The 18059-nt window shown below is 44.9% G+C and overlaps 1 protein-coding gene across 3 annotated transcripts; it reads right to left on the bottom strand.

Annotated features, from left to right (window-relative positions):
• Positions 1-629: 629 nt before the first annotated feature.
• On the bottom strand, positions 630-14642 carry vegfaa (vascular endothelial growth factor Aa). Of its 3 annotated transcripts, XM_031576090.2 has the most exons (7): positions 13998-14642; positions 12424-12466; positions 10170-10366; positions 8777-8853; positions 8635-8667; positions 3997-4128; positions 630-2286 (listed from the first exon to the last, which is right to left on the bottom strand). In XM_031576090.2, the coding sequence occupies exons 1-7, from the start codon at positions 14061-14063 to the stop codon at positions 2265-2267; spliced, it is 570 nt and encodes a 189-aa protein (XP_031431950.1). In that variant the 5' UTR covers positions 14064-14642; the 3' UTR covers positions 630-2264. The 3 variants fall into 3 exon arrangements, with proteins under 3 accessions (XP_031431950.1, XP_012680037.1, XP_031431951.1); XM_012824583.3 differs by lacking the exon at positions 3997-4128; XM_031576091.2 differs by lacking the exon at positions 13998-14642 and having other exon boundaries at positions 10474-12466.
• Positions 14643-18059: the final 3417 nt, after the last annotated feature.

Here is an 18059-nt window from a genome sequence, read left to right as displayed (position 1 = left end):
TTATCCTACCGTGTAATTACATGGCATGTAAAGTTTATTTGGGAAACTCATCACATGGCTCCAAACTGCCATACAGTGCTTGTAACAGGTTTGGAAAACTACAGGACTAACGGGAGCAGGTTCCGTGAAGATTGGGATTTTTTTTAAACCAGAACACTGTGGACTGAAAGTGTGATGTATATGTGTGGTTCCTGATTATTAGCTAATTTACTCTGCTACAAACTTGTGCGGTTTCACTGGGTGTCTGTGTATGTATAATGTTCCCCATGAATGGTTTTTCCATTGTTCCATGAATAAGTGCCGTTTCTTGTAGTATATGTTTGATGTGTCTTTTATTGCTCTGTGTTTCCATATTTAGTTACTTATCGGTGGCATTTGGAAATTCATTCAAGTGTGGCAAGTGTGCTGTGTGTCAACCTTGAGATGGTGTTCAAAGACAGGGCCCCACACAGGAATTCATTTTTCATTTAATAAAAAACAATATCCTTTCAAAATAAATATGTTTTAATAGTTTCGCTAAAAACAAAAAAAACTGTTAATATTATCATCTTTAAACCAAAAATAAATATATATTAATGTGAAAATATACTAAAAACGTGACTTTACATGAAAAAAGAAACAAAAACAAAAACAGTTTCATCACTTTTAATACAATAGAATGTTTATCTTTATTAGTCAAGAAGGCTGCAAGAAAGTTGCCTCCTCTGGAGCATTATCGCTTAGCAACAGGGCTGAACAACTCTGCACTCTCATAAACTCCAACTCCATCTTAGTCCACTTCCTCCCGAGAGACACAGCTCAAGCTGCTATTGGTTGATTCTGGGCATGATCAGTCACATTTAGTACCTTTCCATAAGGCACTGTTAGCATGGCAGGCACAGAGGGTCTTCTCCATGAGTCTGTGCAGTTGCCACGGTTGCCGCCAGAGTCCCATTTCACAGGCGAAGGCTATGAGAAGCCTGAACGCGTACGCTGAGTCGCCAGACAACAGCGTTTCAGGAATGTTAAAGTTTTGTTTTCTCTCCGTGATTTTCTTTTCTTGCTTTTTTTCTATAAAAAAAAAGTCGTCTACAGTTTTCACGTTATCAACCGCCAGGACATTGACAAGAAAGACAAAGCAAAAATAAAACAAAACAAAATAAAACAAAAACAAAAAACAATAACACTGCATATAAATAGATCAACTTAAATACATCGAATACTGAACATATTCTAGCATTATAAATTATGTGTAATGTACTACAAAAAGGGATATTAGGTATGCATATACAGATGGTGTGGTTATTTTGTTGCCAGGAACAGTTCCTAAGGAAGTGTGCAATTTTAATTTCTTTGGAAAAAACGAACACAACAAACACACTGGATAAATCACTGAATGTGACCCGCGGTGCACAACGCTGTTCTCTGGCAGAGGATGGAATCAAGCTGTTTTATGATCACCTCTGTCTCTATATATACCTACGATTAATATCCCTTCAGAAGTATTTTTTTTTCACAACCAAGTCCTATTGGATGTTAGTCAGTACAGTCATCTGTGATGAGTGACGAGAGTCTCCAGCAATGGAAGGCGGTCACATCATACAGGGAGAGGGGTTCCACGTGTCTCAGACTGCCATGTGTACCCTGGACCCGCCATTTTCAGTCCCATTAGAAAGTGTCTCCAACTTTTTTTCCCTAGTCCAACTGTTGCTAGGAGACACCTTCTCGTTGCACCTCTCTCTCTCGAGTGAAGTCATGGTAGTGACCACTTTAATAAAATATAAACATATATATATTCATAGATAATGTATATATATATATTCTCCACAGCAGACCCTTATCCAGTGACATGTTACATTGAAAAATATTGGTTTTGAAAGCAAAACCACAGTCAGCCCTGTCCACTAGCAGTCTCTTTGCACTGGCACTGAAGAAGATCCCATTCACGCACCCACTGGTGCATTCGTTCACTTGAATGTAGTGTTTCCAATTCATATAGCAGCGGTACACATTGTCATCATCTCTTTAATATATATTTATACAAATACACTCATATATTAAAATCTGGAAAGGGAGGATTTCTTTCACGCTTTCTCTCTTGCGCTCGTAATGCGTTTTGTTTGTTTTTGCCTTCGATTCTTGTTTTGTTTGTTTGCTGTTGTGGCTGTTGTTGTTGTTGTTTTGTCTTTCAATCTGCCCAGGGAATGCATCCTCACGTGTAAAAGAAAGTGCTACGTATAAAAAATATATTCCTTCATTCGGTCTCCAGCGCTTTTCTCCACTAATCATCTTCTTGGTTTGTCACATCTGCAAAGACACAATGGAGAGGGCAGATTAAAGAACTACCCCATGATGAAGGGTGGGAGTAGGAGACAATCTGACACCTCCTAATCCTGGAGATCTAAAGATGGGGGGGGGGGGGGGGGCTTCTTTCAGTCTTTCCCATGTCTAATCAGACTTGCATCTCCTGGTCCCCCTCATCGTGTGCTTTCTAAATACAGAGCACACCACAGAGGGGGAGGAAGGGGGGGTAGAGGTCAAAGGTCATGATTTCAATTAGGCTCAGGGGTGGGGTGCTGAGGGGATTTTCCTCTAAGACTCGGGGTGTGTAAGAGTGTCTCCCACTCTGCCCTCAAAGCAGACATGAAACATTCCCACAAAAACCACACGGCACTTCCATCAATTAGTATGGTCACAGGTTACATAGGTTGGACCACGAGAAGCAAGCAGCATGGACTCCTTCTTATTGTTTCCTCAACCACTCAATTTTCCACACGTCTCTCCTGAGTGAGTTTCGATTGGCCTGATTTTCTGCGGTTAGGCTTTTGATTGGATGATGTTAATGATGCTTGGGTTGCAATGCATATTCAGTCACGGTATTGCTGAGTGAGATGAAAAAGAGGCAAAGAGACTGAAATACTTGGGGCCATGAATCCTAGCCAATGCTACTGTGAGAAGAGAACTCCATCTCAGATTATTTTCAAATCAAATAATCAGGATTTCAATATTTATAAGAACCTAATGTGAATAATCAACCATGCAAATGCTGTAGAGTCTGTACAAATTTGGCACATAACAACAAAATAGGAGATTTGGTTGTCATGTCATGTGTTATCCATATGTTGTCCAAAAGTCTACCAACCTGACCTGATGAAGTGCACTTAGAAATCTGAAATTGAGTGTGCTTACAGTAGCATTAGTAAGAATCTAAGGCCCTTGGTACGAGTAAGTAGCTACCCGCATAGTATCTGACTCTGGAACTCTGCTTGATCAGAACCGACTCCAGGCCAGATTCAGATGCTATTTGAGTGGTGGTGTGCAACAGGTCCAAGCACAATTCTTGGTAAAGCCACACACACACACACACATTCACGTTGCTTGGTGCCAGAACGTCCTGTATGACGGGCCTCAAACATGACACTGGGTGACAGCTGAGCTTGCCACAGCACTGTTCAGTCAATAGTGCAAATAGTTAAAGTTCAGTTGAGCAGTGAAGTCGCAGAGCCTAGCGATCTTTCCTCAAGGGGCAATATGGGTGCGTTTTAGGTTGGCTAGGGTACACTGATTGGGCTGATCGGACAAAAAGAATCTATGAAATCTCTGTGGCTGTCACCAATATTGTGATTTAGCTGATCATGGAATGGATCTAACTTAGCCCCTGGGTTGCACTGGGTCTCAGCCAGAATGAGCAGCTGTCTAGGTTTGACCAATGGGTAAGATTGGCATTCACAGTTCTGACATCAAGCAAAGATGTCAAGCACATACAAGCACTCCACTGCAAAGTAAAGCAAAAAGGTCCTTCAAAACACACAAAGGTGAATGAACACACACACACGGGCACACACACACACACAGGCACACACAAAAGCACAAAAATGAACACCAAGGCGGCATCAGAGAAGCATGCTTTTCTCTGCAAGGAAGAAAACATTGAGGCATCTTGATCAGAGATCGGATTAAAAACAAAAAAGAGAGAGACCGAAGCAAGTTGTTTATCACAACATGTTGTAAACAAACCTGCAAGTTCTTTCGTTTAACTCAAGCTGTCTGGACTTGCATTGTAATTGTGTGAATTTGCAGGAACATTTACAGGTGATAGGGTCCTGCACATACAAGCGCTTTCTTCTTTCTGAGCAAGGCTCACAGTGGCTGCAAGGGAAGCAAAAAGGAGAGAGAGAGAGAGAGAGAGAGAGGTCTAAGCTAAAGCGTTCTGAGCAGAGAGAGGGATAGACAGACACTCATGCACCATCCTGTACCATCCCCCCCCCCTCCCCCCCAAAAACCCCAAAACAAAACAACAACCCCTCAGCCCCCTCTCGCGCCCCCTCATCATCACTTGGTACCTCTGATCTCCTCCTCCTCCACCTCCAGCTGTGAGCTATCCCACAATTCTCAAGCCAGTAAGTGATTCTTGAGTACTGCATGATTAGTGCCATGGTTACATATGGTGCTAGGCAGCCTGGTAGGTAGCCGGTGAGAGGTAAGGTAAGGTAAGGTAAGTTAAGTTAAGGGAGAGTTGTGTTAACGAGGAGAGTAGAGGTAGCATGTGATGGGGGGAAAGCTTATGGAGTCTTATGCACACATGGTGTGTCTTACACATACACACACACTCACACACACACACACACACACACACACACACACTCACCCGCACACTCAAAAACACACATGTGTGATAAGATTTTTGCAACATTTAAGCAACAATGAACACAGACTCATAAGGACACACACATGATCCTGTACAGTACACACAATCCCATTCGCTTATGCACATTCACGAACACACACACACACACACACACACGCACACAATCACATTCACTCATGCACACTGACATGCACACACACACACACACACACACACACGCACACAATCACATTCACTCATGCACACTGACATGCACACACACACACACACACACATACACACACACACTTTTTTGACAGGTTCATGCATGATGAGACAAAGCCCACACATAGCACCACACAAAACAACATTGCTCCATGAAATGACACATGTATGACAGAGCAGTGGGCTCCCATCTTGACACTGTAGCGTCATGCAGCACAGGACACAGACAGGTGAATGAGGTTGGCATTTTAATGGGTCCAAGGCTTACAGCAGAGGCTCAGTGTAAGGATTAACACTCACGAGCGCAGCGCAATCACTCGCCCTAATCTCGTTGTTGGCACAGTCCCAGTTCCCACTCCTCTACGAGACTTAACGGGAGGGGGGCAAGAATACGTACAAAATAAACTAGCTCCTGGTGGCTGAGAGGTGCAGTGTCTTTGATGATTTTATGACATTCAAATGTTCACATTTACCACAGCAAAGATGGACTGGGTCGCCTTGTCAAACGTGAACGCTGGCAGTTTCACTTTGACTAAGGCCACTTTCCCTCTTCTCACCATCTGCCCACAAAAACCATCTCCTCCTTTCTCTGGCCTTTGCCTCGTGCAAGCCTCCACAGTCACCTGCACAGCAAAGCCACGCTTCCACAGCCACATACACCCACTGAGTGCCTGGGGTACTGTAAGCCAGCAACCCCACCGCTAGCTGCCAGGACTAACCACACACAATGGAGAAGACCGAACCGAGGCACCGGGCTGGGTCCTGGGACAGTGGAGGAGGAGGAGGAGGACGGGGAAGGACACGCTCGCTCCTCTCCTGCAGGTTAGTGGCTCAGAGACAACCATACAGCCATGCAGAGGTGAGAAACCATTACCTGCCAGCCCCTCGCTGACCTGCAACACTTCATATCATTTAGCCATGGGAGGGGGAGGGGGTTCAAATATGTGGGTTTGTGTAAAAAATAATAACGTGAAGGACATACAGAGGAGTGGAAAGCTGCCAGGCAATGAATACGGGGGGGTTGGATTATGTCATTTTGTTTGGTTTTGTATTTTTGGTTTTGTTTTGTTATTACGCGGAGCACAGAAGCTCCGCTGCCACCAAGCCAAAGACCAAGAGAGAGAGACTGCCCGTGTGCAGGATTGGTGCGGTGCTTGTGTAGAACTCCAGCCTGCCGGCCGTGTCCCTCTCTCTCTTTCTCTTTCTCTTTTGGCCTTTGCCCCTCCCCTCCCTGGGTTTTCTGGAAAACAAGAGGAGAAAGAAAAAATGCAAAAAAAGAAAGAAAGAAAGAAAGAAAGAAAGAAAGAGAGAAGGTCTAAATATCTAAATTGAACCAGGAACAGTCATGCAGAGATATCAATTAATCAATGCTACTTAAGAGAACAGGAAAGGCAAGAAGCTATAAAAAAAGTCCCTAACAGGAATCAACACATCTATCTTTAAGTAGAGCTATCGAGTGTCTATTTGTGTCTGTGTGTGTTTTTGTGTGTCTGTTTGTCTTAACTGTGTGTAGTGGTTGCCTGGTGTTGTTGTGTGAGAGTGTGTGGGAGTGTGTTGTTTAGTTGGGTTTACGTGGGTTCAGGGGTAGGTTTGTTAGTTGGGTCGGTTAGTTGTTGAGCATGTATGTGTGTGTTTGTAATATGGTGTGTGTTTATGTGTCTGTGTTTCTCTGTGTGTGTGTGTGTGTGTGCGTGTGTGTGTGTGTGTGTGTATGCATGTCTGTGTGTTTGTGTGTTAAGTTCATGTGAGTTAAATGTGTGAGTGCAGCTAAAGAAAAAGTGTTGTGTATAAGGCAGCTCGACCTGAGCCTGTGAATCTGTGTCCATGTCCTCAAGCTGCCCCTCCCCCACAGGGCCCTGCCTACGTGCTGAGCGCCAGGCTAGGCTGGGGGGGGGGGGGCAGCAATGAGACCACACCACCACCCCCCCCTCGCTTCTTCATGACAAACGGATTTCATTTAGCCTTCTCAGCTAACATGATCCTATTGCCCCCTATCCTTTCCCAATGCCTCTAACTTGTGAAAGATGCATCTTCTCACACACACACGAACGCCGCTCATCCAATTAGACAAACAACATCCCCAGGACTCCTTCACAAACCAGTGCAGTGACATCAAAACACACACACACACACACACCCACACACACACGCACACGCAAGCACACACACACACAAACGTACACACCGAGTTACACAAACACAACAGTCGCCTCAAATCCATGTTGTAAACTGACCAACTGCAATGTCTCCCGACCCCAAGGCTCATCCACTATTTACAACGCTAAAAATAAAAATGGGTTTACCGAGTGACACCTGCTACTATGATTAGTATCTGGAAGCAGCCTGGGTCAGTCTCCAGCAACTGGAGAGCCATGTCGTCATGAGGGGCCATGGGTGGTCCCTGGCTAAACAGGCCCTCTGAGCTGTCGCAAAAACTTTAGCTAGCTTAGTAGCGCTCCTCACGCTGTAGATGTAAAACTCTCCGCAGCGAAGCCCAACGGGTCCAATAAAAAGTCCCTCATATCAGCTCGCCAGTTAAGGTGAACTCACAACGCACCTGTCTTGTTCTTTTCCAACCTAGAGGACATGGATCTATAAAACTTCCAGAGGCATTATGGGTACATGAAGATTCAGATGCGTCACAAGCAGGGAGGGTGCGGACAGCGATTTGAGGAGTTTGGAAGGGCAGAAAACCCATACAGACCCTATTATACAGCTCTCTCTATTTCTCTGATTCTATTTCTTACTCTCTATTTTCACAGCTGACTGACTTAAGACCAATTTATAGTCCAGGCGACAAATGTCGTTTGACTACAACGAAGGGGGTCTGGCAACAGTGTAGCACCTGTGGGCTTTTATATTCTGTTGCTGATCACAAATAGGCACAGAACGTGTCATTACTATGGCAACTCAGCTACATAGCTAGATACACAATCTATTTGAGTAATTAACTAGTTCGTATTGACCATGGAAGCCAAACAGAACAATCCTGATCAGCACATTTTCCTCTTTAAACTTGTGACTCTATCATTAACATAGTAATGATATCTCCCCCCCCGTTAATTACGTCAACCTTTCATTAAATATAAACTTTACAGCTGGCACTGCTATCTACCTAAGATGCTAAAAACATCACCTAGCCAGGTGGACGTATCCATGTCAACAAGGCAAACAGTCTATCGAATCTCCTCTGATCCAGTCAGAGTGAGCGACAAACGTTTTTAACATCTGCACCCTCTCAAAGTTTTTGATGTGCGCGACAAGCTCTGCGACACCCTGGCAGGCACACATGTTGTTTTTATGTCATTTACCGTTGCGCGACATACCTGGACTATAAATTGGCCTTTAGGGAGACACCACATGCCCGAGTTGTAAAGATACTGCACCCTCACCATCATGTTGTTCCCTTTAGCTTTAGCATTAGTGTTAGCCACTAGCAGACCAAGGCGGCGGTGGCCGTGGTGGTGGGGGGGCTCGGCTGGAGTGGAGTGTCCAGCTGACTGCTTCTCGTCTGTGGTCAAGTGGCAAGTACAGCAATGCCCTCTCCCTGTGTGCCCAGAGAAGCCCCGAGGTGAGGGTGGTGACTCATGCAACTTTAAAAGCCGAAGCCTGTGTCGACTGCCTCAAATGCAGCTGGGCTAAATCAGCGTGTGGAAAATCACCACCAGCCACCACGCCACGTCACTCGTTCGGAGAGATAGGGGCAACACTGAGCACACAGAAACCTCCCTCCCTCCATCCCACTCCCTCCCTCCCTCACACACACACAATCAGCATGAACAACGACAAGAGAGTTCACTTACTTTTCTTTCTTTACTTTGACTTCTTGCTTTGGTCTGAAAGAAATGAAAGAAAGAGACACATTTTAGCCCCGGTGTGTTGGGTATGCAAGACTATATCGGCAGATGGGAATGGGGTTTGCTTGGCGTTCATCTGGACACTTACTTGCATTCACACTTTGTGTGTTCAGTGAAACTCAGCTGGTATTTACTCTGTTGTACATGCTGTCTGGTTCGTATTACCTGAGGGGGGACACAAAAGAGGAAGTCAGTGGGTTAAAATCACGAACTGTGAGGAGAAATCCCCATGTGAGAGCAGTGTGGTGTGTTTTTTTTATCAGGGTGTAGAAAAAACAAAATGGGCTGTTTTTTTATCACTGCAGGGACTGCAACAAAAAAAAGTAACTCCTTCTCCCTAGTGTTTGGTGACCGCCCCTCTCTGCTCTGACCACCACCACACCACTCTCTGGCCACTGATTAAGAAGCTGATTCAAACTGTGTCTGGTGGAAGGCATGTGCTCTGCTGCATTCTTTAGCTATCCTCCTCCACCGCCCCTTATACTCTCAAGGCACAGTCATGAGAAAAAGTGACTGAGAGGAAAGTGACTTAAAGAGAGAGAGAGAGAGAGAACCGAGAGAGGGGGAGAGAAAGGGAGAGAGAGTGTGAGTGACAGTGAGCAACTGACAAAGTGGAAGAGCAAAATGTTTCAGAAAGGTTGAGAAAGACTAAATGAAAGAAAGAGAGCAACTGAGAGATAGAGTAGAAATATAAAGAACACAGAGAATGGTTGGAAGGGAGTGAGAGAGAGAAGCGGAAAGAGGGAGAGCTGACCACATAAACAGGGGCGTAAACAGAGTACACAGGGGTAAACAACATAGCTGACATGCCAGGCTGCGTCTGCTATTTGCCTCTCTTACAGCTGAAGAGGACTGGGCAGAGCAGGGCACATACACAGAGGCAGCTAGCCCCACGGCAGCTAGCCCCGCAGCAGCTAGCCACACAGCACAGCCACACACCAGCTAGCCCCGCAGCAGCTAGCCACACACCAGCTAGCCACACAGCACAGCAAGACAGAACAGAAGGAGAGAGGAAGCACAGGAAAATCACAAAGCAGGAAAAAATCACCACCTGTTGACCGACTCCCTCTCTTTCTCTAACCCTCTCACGCCGTTTCTCACTTGCCTGTCTGTCTGTCTGTCTGTCTGTCTGTCTGTCTGTCTGTCACTCTGTCACTCTGTCACTCTGTCTCAATTCCATTTAGCAATGCAGTTGGATTCAATGTAATCCAATTCAATTCAGTTGAATTCAATGAGTTTTAATGGCTTGACAAAATACACTTTGACACTGGCAAAATAAAACATGTAATCTCTCTCTCGCTTACTCTCGCTACCTTTGGCTATCGTTCTGGCTCTCTTGTCCTTGCACCTGCTCTCTCTGAACTCTCACAGGCTTGAGACCGGTGAGGAGTTCTGCAGGGGTGGGTGAGTTGGTGAGTGTGACTGTGGGGTGTGTGTGGGGGTGCTGAACTGGGGGGGGGGGGGGGGGGTCCTTAACTCACCTCCAGAGTGACATTGCGTGTCTCTGTGGGAACACACTCGAGTGCCTCATCAGGGCAGCACCCAGCACAGCGCATGACCACCACACAGGACGGGTGGTATGTGTGTTCAGTGTCGTCCGGGTACTCCTTATAGATGTCCACCAGAGTCTCCCGCGTCCGACACACGCTCTTATTGTACACCTCCATGAAGGGAACAACTGCAGGAGGAAAGGAGGGGGGAGAGAAAGAGCGAGGGAGAAAGAAAAGGAGAGAACATTAGATTCAGGTCAAATTCCTTAAATATGGCAATTCAATCCAAACTCACATCTGTTTTTCAAAAGCACTGCATTTTCATGAGGCCTCTAAAATAAAGGCAGTTCCTAATGTGCCCAATGCAGACCCAGAGGAGTGGGATGTGAGGAGCCCTGGCCTGTTGTAACAAACAAACAAGGAACCACCAAAGCCTCAACACCCACTCCTGCTTTCCAACAGATTATGCAATAATCACGTCAGCGAGGGCCCACACTGGGCAAGAGCTGGCGGCTGTGTTTGTTTAGCACCTGTCTTTCAGAAGCCACTCCTCTCTCTCCCTGCTCATCCTTTCCCCTAATTCCACCCCTTTATTCTTTGCAAAAATCTCTTCTGTCCCTCTCTCCTTTTTTTCATTCATGCTTTATTCCCTCCGGTTCCTCCTTTTATTTTGACTTTTTTTTTTTTCACCTAGCTCAGCAGTGGAGGAGGGCTCTTGTGTTCCTTTGTCACAGAAAAGGGTGTAGGCATTTCCTCGGCCATGCTCATTACCAAATCCAGCTTAGCAGATAAACAAAGGCTCAGATCTGTAGCTCCTAGCGCTTACAATGGCAGCCATTGTGCAGACGAGGGTCTTAATTTTCCCTGGCGAAACATGCAGCAGCACACACACACACAGAGACATATCCACAAAGGAAAAGAAAGAAATCAAATACAAGAAACAATCACGTCAAACACTCACACTTTCCATGCTATAGACTACATGTTTTTTAGGGCGGGCATAAACTGCCACGTTCTCGAATGATCCGCGGACAAGCACAGCTGACTGTCGCTCTGCTCTGTGTGACCCCTGTGCCTCGTGACCCCACTAGCAGCCTGGGAGGCAGTGACCTCAGGCACTATGGCGCCAGGGCTGACCTTTCACCCCTGACCCCTTCCGGAAAAAAAAAAATAAGCCCACGCCACGCATGGAAGCCAATTTCTGCACCGGTGAAAGCAGCCTCTGCTAACACCACCACTGCAACACCAATACCAACACCTCATGCGATGGCTGGGTCTGCGTAAATCCACACAGCTGCGTGCCTGCGCATAAACACAAAACAGCCTCTTTGGGATAAGGCCTGTGTTTGGCTGCCCACGGGAAGGATGTCTGCTGCACAAGGTCATTATCGTTAAACGTCTGGCTCACTCACTCCCTCGTTGGGATGGGTGCCACCAACCAACACAGATGGCTGTTTTCTATCCTTTCTTTCTTTTTTTTCATTCTTTCCTTCTTTCTTTTGTGTTTTAAATGCCCACCTTCGGCAACAGGCCTATCAAATTTGCACTCACTTGTGCAGTCACAACTTCAGTCTGATTTCATGTCTGATGCTGACATCTTACAGTGAAAAAAACCAAAACAAAACAAAAACACAGATAATGTTGCCTTCTTTGTGAAACCTGGCTGCTATACTCTGTGTGGCTTGTTTTATAAAATCTTGTTGCCATTTGTCATGGCTGTTTGAACCTGTCACTGTGCTGATAGTTGGCTATCACGTCTGACTTGAGTACAAACAATGAGCAACTCGCACAGAATGAAGGTCATGGTCCTGTGGGAGTGAGTGCCCGTGGGTCTCAGTATCAACATGAAATACTCTTCTGCTGGCCACACCATGCAACACTGCTGAAAACACCCCAGCCTGACCTTGAGTTTTGCATTTATACTCAAGTGAGTTCTGTCATCATGGTCAATAAATAAACAGCATGCGAACATCGTTTTCTGACTGATCCTAGTATGAAAGTAGGTCTTCTGTATAATGAGTTATATGTTAAGTAATTTTATTTTTGTCTCTTTAAGTTCATTATAGTTTGTTTCTTTATGTTGAAGTTCAAAAGGGAGAGTGCTCAAATCAATGCTGGCATTCAAGACAGCCCACACTTCCGGCAGGTGGCGGTATATTCTCCTCCTTCGTTTTTACATCACCAGTGCACAACGCTTCACACGGTTTATAAATGAAAATGGTAATTCAGGCAATATGTCACTTACCTTCATTTTTACCCTTGTCTCCCTCCTTGGGTATGTGAGCACACTAGCGGGAAAGAAAAAGAAAACACATCAACTGTGAGTCTTCGATTTAAAATCTTCTAACAACTTGTGATAGTGTGTGGAGGAGGGTCAACTACAAACAGTTGGCACAATGATAACTTTCAATTCAATTCAATTCAATTCAATTCAATTCAATTTTATTTATATAGCGCCATAACAATACAATTGTCTCTAGGCGCTTTACAGAGCCCAGAGCCTGAACCTTGGCTGTAACTGTAACTGTACTGCAACTGTACTACAACAAAGTACAAAATACTATTTTTACATGGAGTGAATAATATCGTGCTTTTTGGATTCATATGATCCATATACGCCACAGCTCTACCGTCTGCTGGTAAGTGAGAGTGTTAGATAATCGCTTCCCGCGATTCCCCCGATAGGCTGCTGTGTGGGATAGTCACGTTACCGCAGGTGGTAGACTGGTGTAACAGCTCTCAACATTGCGTGAGAAACATGCCGATGTGAATTCATCACTAAAGTAGCCTGAAGTAATCCATCTGCCTCATTGCAAACGTATTGGAGTGGTTTTATTGCGGTTCGCTGTCAGACACCAGTTAGAAGGAGGTAATTTTGCATAGGCCTACATCAATAGCAGCAATTTTATTAATGTATTTGGCATTTTTATGGTCTGGAATGAGGTTTTGTGGCACTTGCCTTTGAAAATTCAATGAATTACAAATAGCGTGTAAACAGCAAAACATCAAAATATTTATACCACAATAGGTCGTGTAAAACATCACATCAATGACGGACGCCATAAAAACTGTCATGTGACTCAAAAGTTTCCATTGTTAACCTAATGGAAAAGTAAATGAGATTGTGCAGGGAGGCGTGAGATAGTTGAATTAAGCCGGTAAAACCAAAGTAAATGTAATGCCGCGAACAACCTGGGTAAAAAAATCTGGGGAGGTCGGAATGCACTGCGAAATAAAGTGATGCGGTCAAAATCCACATGTGTGCAAAGATGACGGTTTTGCGCACACTTGCCGGTTGTACCGATCAACTGCGAGAGAAATACCATGTAACAGCCATTCACTGAATAGCCAACCAATTCAATAAAATACATTTTGTCGTTTGATATTGGTAGTTTCAAACGGCATTGATTACTAATATTGCACTTGAATGTAAAGAAAACAATATATCCTAAATTACCCAGTTTACTGTAATGGGTTTGGTAGATTTCAGTTAATTTGCATTAATGAACATTTCATACTTTTTTCTGTACTGTCATCCCCAACACGTTACTGCTCTGAACACTCTTTGCTTTTAACACTAAGCGTAATGAAATGAAATTATATTACTCAACAGTCTTGCTACAATGTGCAAAAGCCATACAATTCCATCCCAAAATGCTGTTAGTGAAACAGATCTCATGAGAGATTTAAATGACATTGCAAGAGCGATCGTTAATTATTAATCATTAAGGGTTTCATTAATTAAACATGAAGCACATTATCTTCAATAATCAGTTCAGCTTATCACCCCCTCCCCACCATACCAACATTGAGCCTTACCTTTACAGCGGACAGATGAAGGAGCGCCGCAAAAAATAATTGTACCAAACTGACAACAAAGTTCATGGTGGTAATTCCAAAGGTGGTACAGGTTATATGCTGTTCAAATCGCTACTAGTTAAAAACTGAGACGTTCAGAAGCAAAAGGAGAAAAATGGCAAAAATGTGCGGGTTGCGCTATAGTGACACCGATCCCATGTTGGCGCACTTAAAGCGGACACCTGGGAAATCCTAATGGAATAATGTCTAGGAACTGCCTCCCAAAATATTAAAATATAAACATCCACAGTGCCTAGGCGTTCACTGTCTTCGGCAGCAAACACGGATATTCAATCCAAAGCAAAACAAAAAGCCCATCATTGATATATGGTATCACTCCAATGTGGTCTTGGTCATAGGCGAATGCAGAAAAACTTTTAGACGTCCAAACACAACTCTGATCAAACCCTGGACCAGACCAGAACACACACGCTCGTCCGATCCCACTCGAAAGAAAGACGCAGTTGTCGGTGAGAACTGATCCACTTGAAAATCTCCCAGTTGAACGTTTAACGCTGAACGTTTGGAGTCGTTTCCTCTTGCTGTTTTCTGTTATGTTATGTCTTTGTAGAGTCCAATCCAGAATAACTCGAGCTCGTCCTTCACCGCGCTTCTGTAGCCCAGGGGGCGGGGCAGAGTGGGCGTTCGTGCTTGCGTGACTGCTACGTTTTTTCAGCAAGTGCATCTCGTTGCCTGCCTTTAGATATCACAAGATTAGATGAAGAGAAGGCTATGGTAACGTATGGTATGATCTGAACATAGTTGTAGGGTAAAGGATAAAGGTTTAAAATTAGGTAAAGTCGGCAGAGTACGGACACACATCTATTATTCGAATGATTATAGACTCCTTCGGTAATATCAAACGTTTTAAAAACAATAGACGATTAAATGCAGCTTTTTAATTGTGTATTTTGTCAGGAAATTGGTTTAGCAAGAATCTTTACACGGACGCCCTATTATCTGAAGTGCAAAGTTCAGACGATGCGTAAGAGAAAATGATGGACTATGTCCTATCGTCAGTTAAGTGACAACAGTAAATCTGACACTGTAGTTAAGATATTACAGTAGACGTGCAGGTTCGCATCGTGACCCTAACAAATGTAATTTTTGTTTTTGTTTGATATGGAGCTCGAATGCACCGCAACCGTTCTTATTCCTTTTTTGACTATTTCTCATTTGTCACACTGTACCCCATAGCGGTCGGAAACCGGCTTTGAATATTATCCCCCTGCGAGCTAACAGCCAACTCCAGTCCTCTGTCACATGTTTTTACATTAGGTGTTTCGATATTGCATTAATTCGGCAAACATACTTTTTATACTAAAGTAATCACACCCTATTGCTACAGAGAAAATATGCTCACTGTCTATACGTTCTATACGTTCTGTCAGAAACGACAATCTTAATCTGGACAGAAAACACCTGCAAGCTTGCATGAAGTAGGAGGACAGATATGCAAAACGCTTCAATGAAACTTCTGAAGGGCTCTGATTCTTCCTAAAGACTACATAAGAACTGAGCTACACCGCTGATGTCATATCCTATGATAATATCATACCTGGCATTCAGGAAAAATGTAAAAGAAACTACAAACGTAGACCATTGTTTTAACATTAGAACATTGTGTTGTTCCTGCATGAGGGAAAGAAGGGGCTGATCAGATGCTGGGTTAGTTGGTTACCTGGGGGACAGTAGCGCGTTGGGGGGGGGGGGGCAGGATTGGTGTTGGGGGGGTAGTTGTTTGGTTACCTGGGGGAAAATGGTGGGAGGTTGGTATGCCAAACTCGGCCAAACTCCCATTAGGAGATTCCTCCAGTGCCCCGTGGCACCCCAACTGATGGGAAGAGAGAAGTAACCTAACCATAACCTAAGCACACACACACACACACACACACACACACACACACACACACTTTCCACCTTCCTGTGTCATTTACAATGGCACACACATGTGCACAGTCAAACCATCTACACACATGGTCCCACCTTTTCCCACATGCACATACACACAAGCCCCCCACACTTTCACATGCCTGCAGACAAACACACACACACACACACACTTGTTCTCTCTTTGTGCCCCAGCAGAAGAATTCTTGTCCCTCATTCACCCTGCCGCCAGCTAGGCATTCTTCTGGGCCAGAGATGGGTCACTGCTCTTTCTCTCCCTTTCCCCCCTCTCTCTCTCTCTCTCTCCTTCTCTCTCTCTCTATTCCACTGCTCCCAAGGAGCCTCTCCACTCGGTTGCCATGGTGCCCAGCCACTCAAACGTTCCTCTTCTCCTTGTTGGGCTCCTCCTCGCGCCCCTCGTACGGGTGATGAGTTCCTCCAGGACCGGCAGACTCTGTCCACTCAAGGCCCGACGCTGGTAATTAGCTTGCTGGGAATCGCAAAAGAAGCTGAAATATCGATTTAATGAATAGTGAACTCTGGCCAGCAACTAACACAGAAGAACCCCCCCCCACCCCCACCCCCACCTAAGACACCCCTTAAAAAAAAAAGCCCTTGTGCTGGTACACAAGAGCAGAGCACACGGAACAGCGCACAATGGCATTCCTGTGCCTGAAGAGTGACCGCGGCGTAATGGTTAACACACGCAGAGCAAGAAAAGTAAAAGATGTCCACAGGATGTCCTATCAGAAGTGAGGGCGATGCGGTGCACCCAGTAACCTGCCCCGGCTCCACCTAGCCTGGGCCTTATCTGCCCAAGGTTGGGGTCTGAGCCGCTTAATCGTCCATCGGAGCCAGCTGCCGGGGCAACAGTAGCGCAATCTGTGCATCTGGACGCGTGCCGCCGCAGCCCCATCAGACTAGAGCCAAGCCAAGCCGCACCAAGCCACGCGCTGACATAACGCGAGTGTAAACATCGCACGTCCGTTCAAACATGTACCCCCCCTTCTGCTCTGTCCCGAATTTTTTTTTTTTTCATGTTTGCTTTTCTCATTGTGTGGATAGATACCGGCAGAAGGCAAGAACTTGCTCTGAACAAAGCCCCCTTCATGGCTGTGATCGTATCAGAGGAGCTGCATGGAATCGAGCAAATTGCTGCTGAATTACAGCATTTTCATCCCTAGAGGGCGCTTTAGAGACACTTAGAGCTTCACCCAAAACAATCTGAGCCAAACAAATTTCTCTGTTGACATTATAGAATAACACATTTGCACTCCAAACAGAATTGTATCCAAAACAAGAAGCTCTGCGTATTTTCTTGTTTGATTCCGAGCAGGCCTCCTGATTGACAGCTTTTATGAGCCTATGGCACATCCCCGTCTGTGTTCCTGCTCTGACACACACATAAGGGCAGAGCTACTTGTGGGATGTAAGCACGCCTATCAAAGACAAAAACATCACAGCATAGAGATTACCTGACCCAGAAGAACTTCACGTGACCAGACGTGACAAGGAGCAAAAGAACATTAAAGGTTGTGTGACATTAAAAGTTCTGTGACAGTGTTTTCAAAATATTTAGGTTCACACACCCCCCACCCATCCACACTGTACTGTAAAACACTGAAACATTCTCTTAAAGGAATAGATGTTAACTAACATGGAAGTATCACACACCCACACACACACACACACACACACACACACACACACACACAGAGAGAACACGCAGAAACATGCATTCATACACACACTCAGAATTAGGAATGATAACCTATTAGCAACTGAACCTATATAGGATAGTAGGATAGTTTTAAATCCAGTGTACCACAACCTATGAATCTATCCTAACTCAATATAACACACGATGATTGCTTAAGAAGGAAGCTGTTTAGAAGATTTCTGTTCAGATATGTTCATCTCTTATCCAAGAATAAATTGGACAGATGTGAACCGTTGTGTTTTTGAAACCCCTGTCAAGCTGCAGTAAGAGGAGAAGCGGAAACACGGCTTGTTAGTCGAGAATTGAACCCCATTGCGTGCGGTGTCTTGTACTCTTGGCAAGATCCAGTGTTTGGGCAGGGTGCCCTACACAATTTCTGCAATACTGCAAACACAGCAATGTAGGTTTAATGC

The sequence above is a fragment of the Clupea harengus genome, chromosome 11, assembly GCF_900700415.2.
Source record: "Clupea harengus chromosome 11, Ch_v2.0.2, whole genome shotgun sequence".
NCBI classification, from domain to species: Eukaryota; Metazoa; Chordata; class Actinopteri; order Clupeiformes; family Clupeidae; genus Clupea; species Clupea harengus.
The sequence above is the reverse complement of the archived record's forward strand: the minus strand, read 5'-3'. Positions and strand labels throughout refer to the sequence as shown.

Excerpts from the sequence above, each read along its gene's own strand:
- vegfaa (XM_031576090.2), bottom strand. The coding sequence starts at position 14,063 with ATGAACTTTGTTGTCAGTTTGGTACAATTATTTTTTGCGGCGCTCCTT. Across the intron at positions 8,668-8,776 it reads CACACAAAGTGTGAATGCAA|ACCAAAGCAAGAAGTCAAAG; the intron begins GTAAGTGTCCAG and ends CATTTCTTTCAG. Across the intron at positions 4,129-8,634 it reads GTCAAAGTAAAGAAAGAAAA|CCACTGTGAGCCTTGCTCAG; the intron begins GTAAGTGAACTC and ends CTTCCCTTGCAG.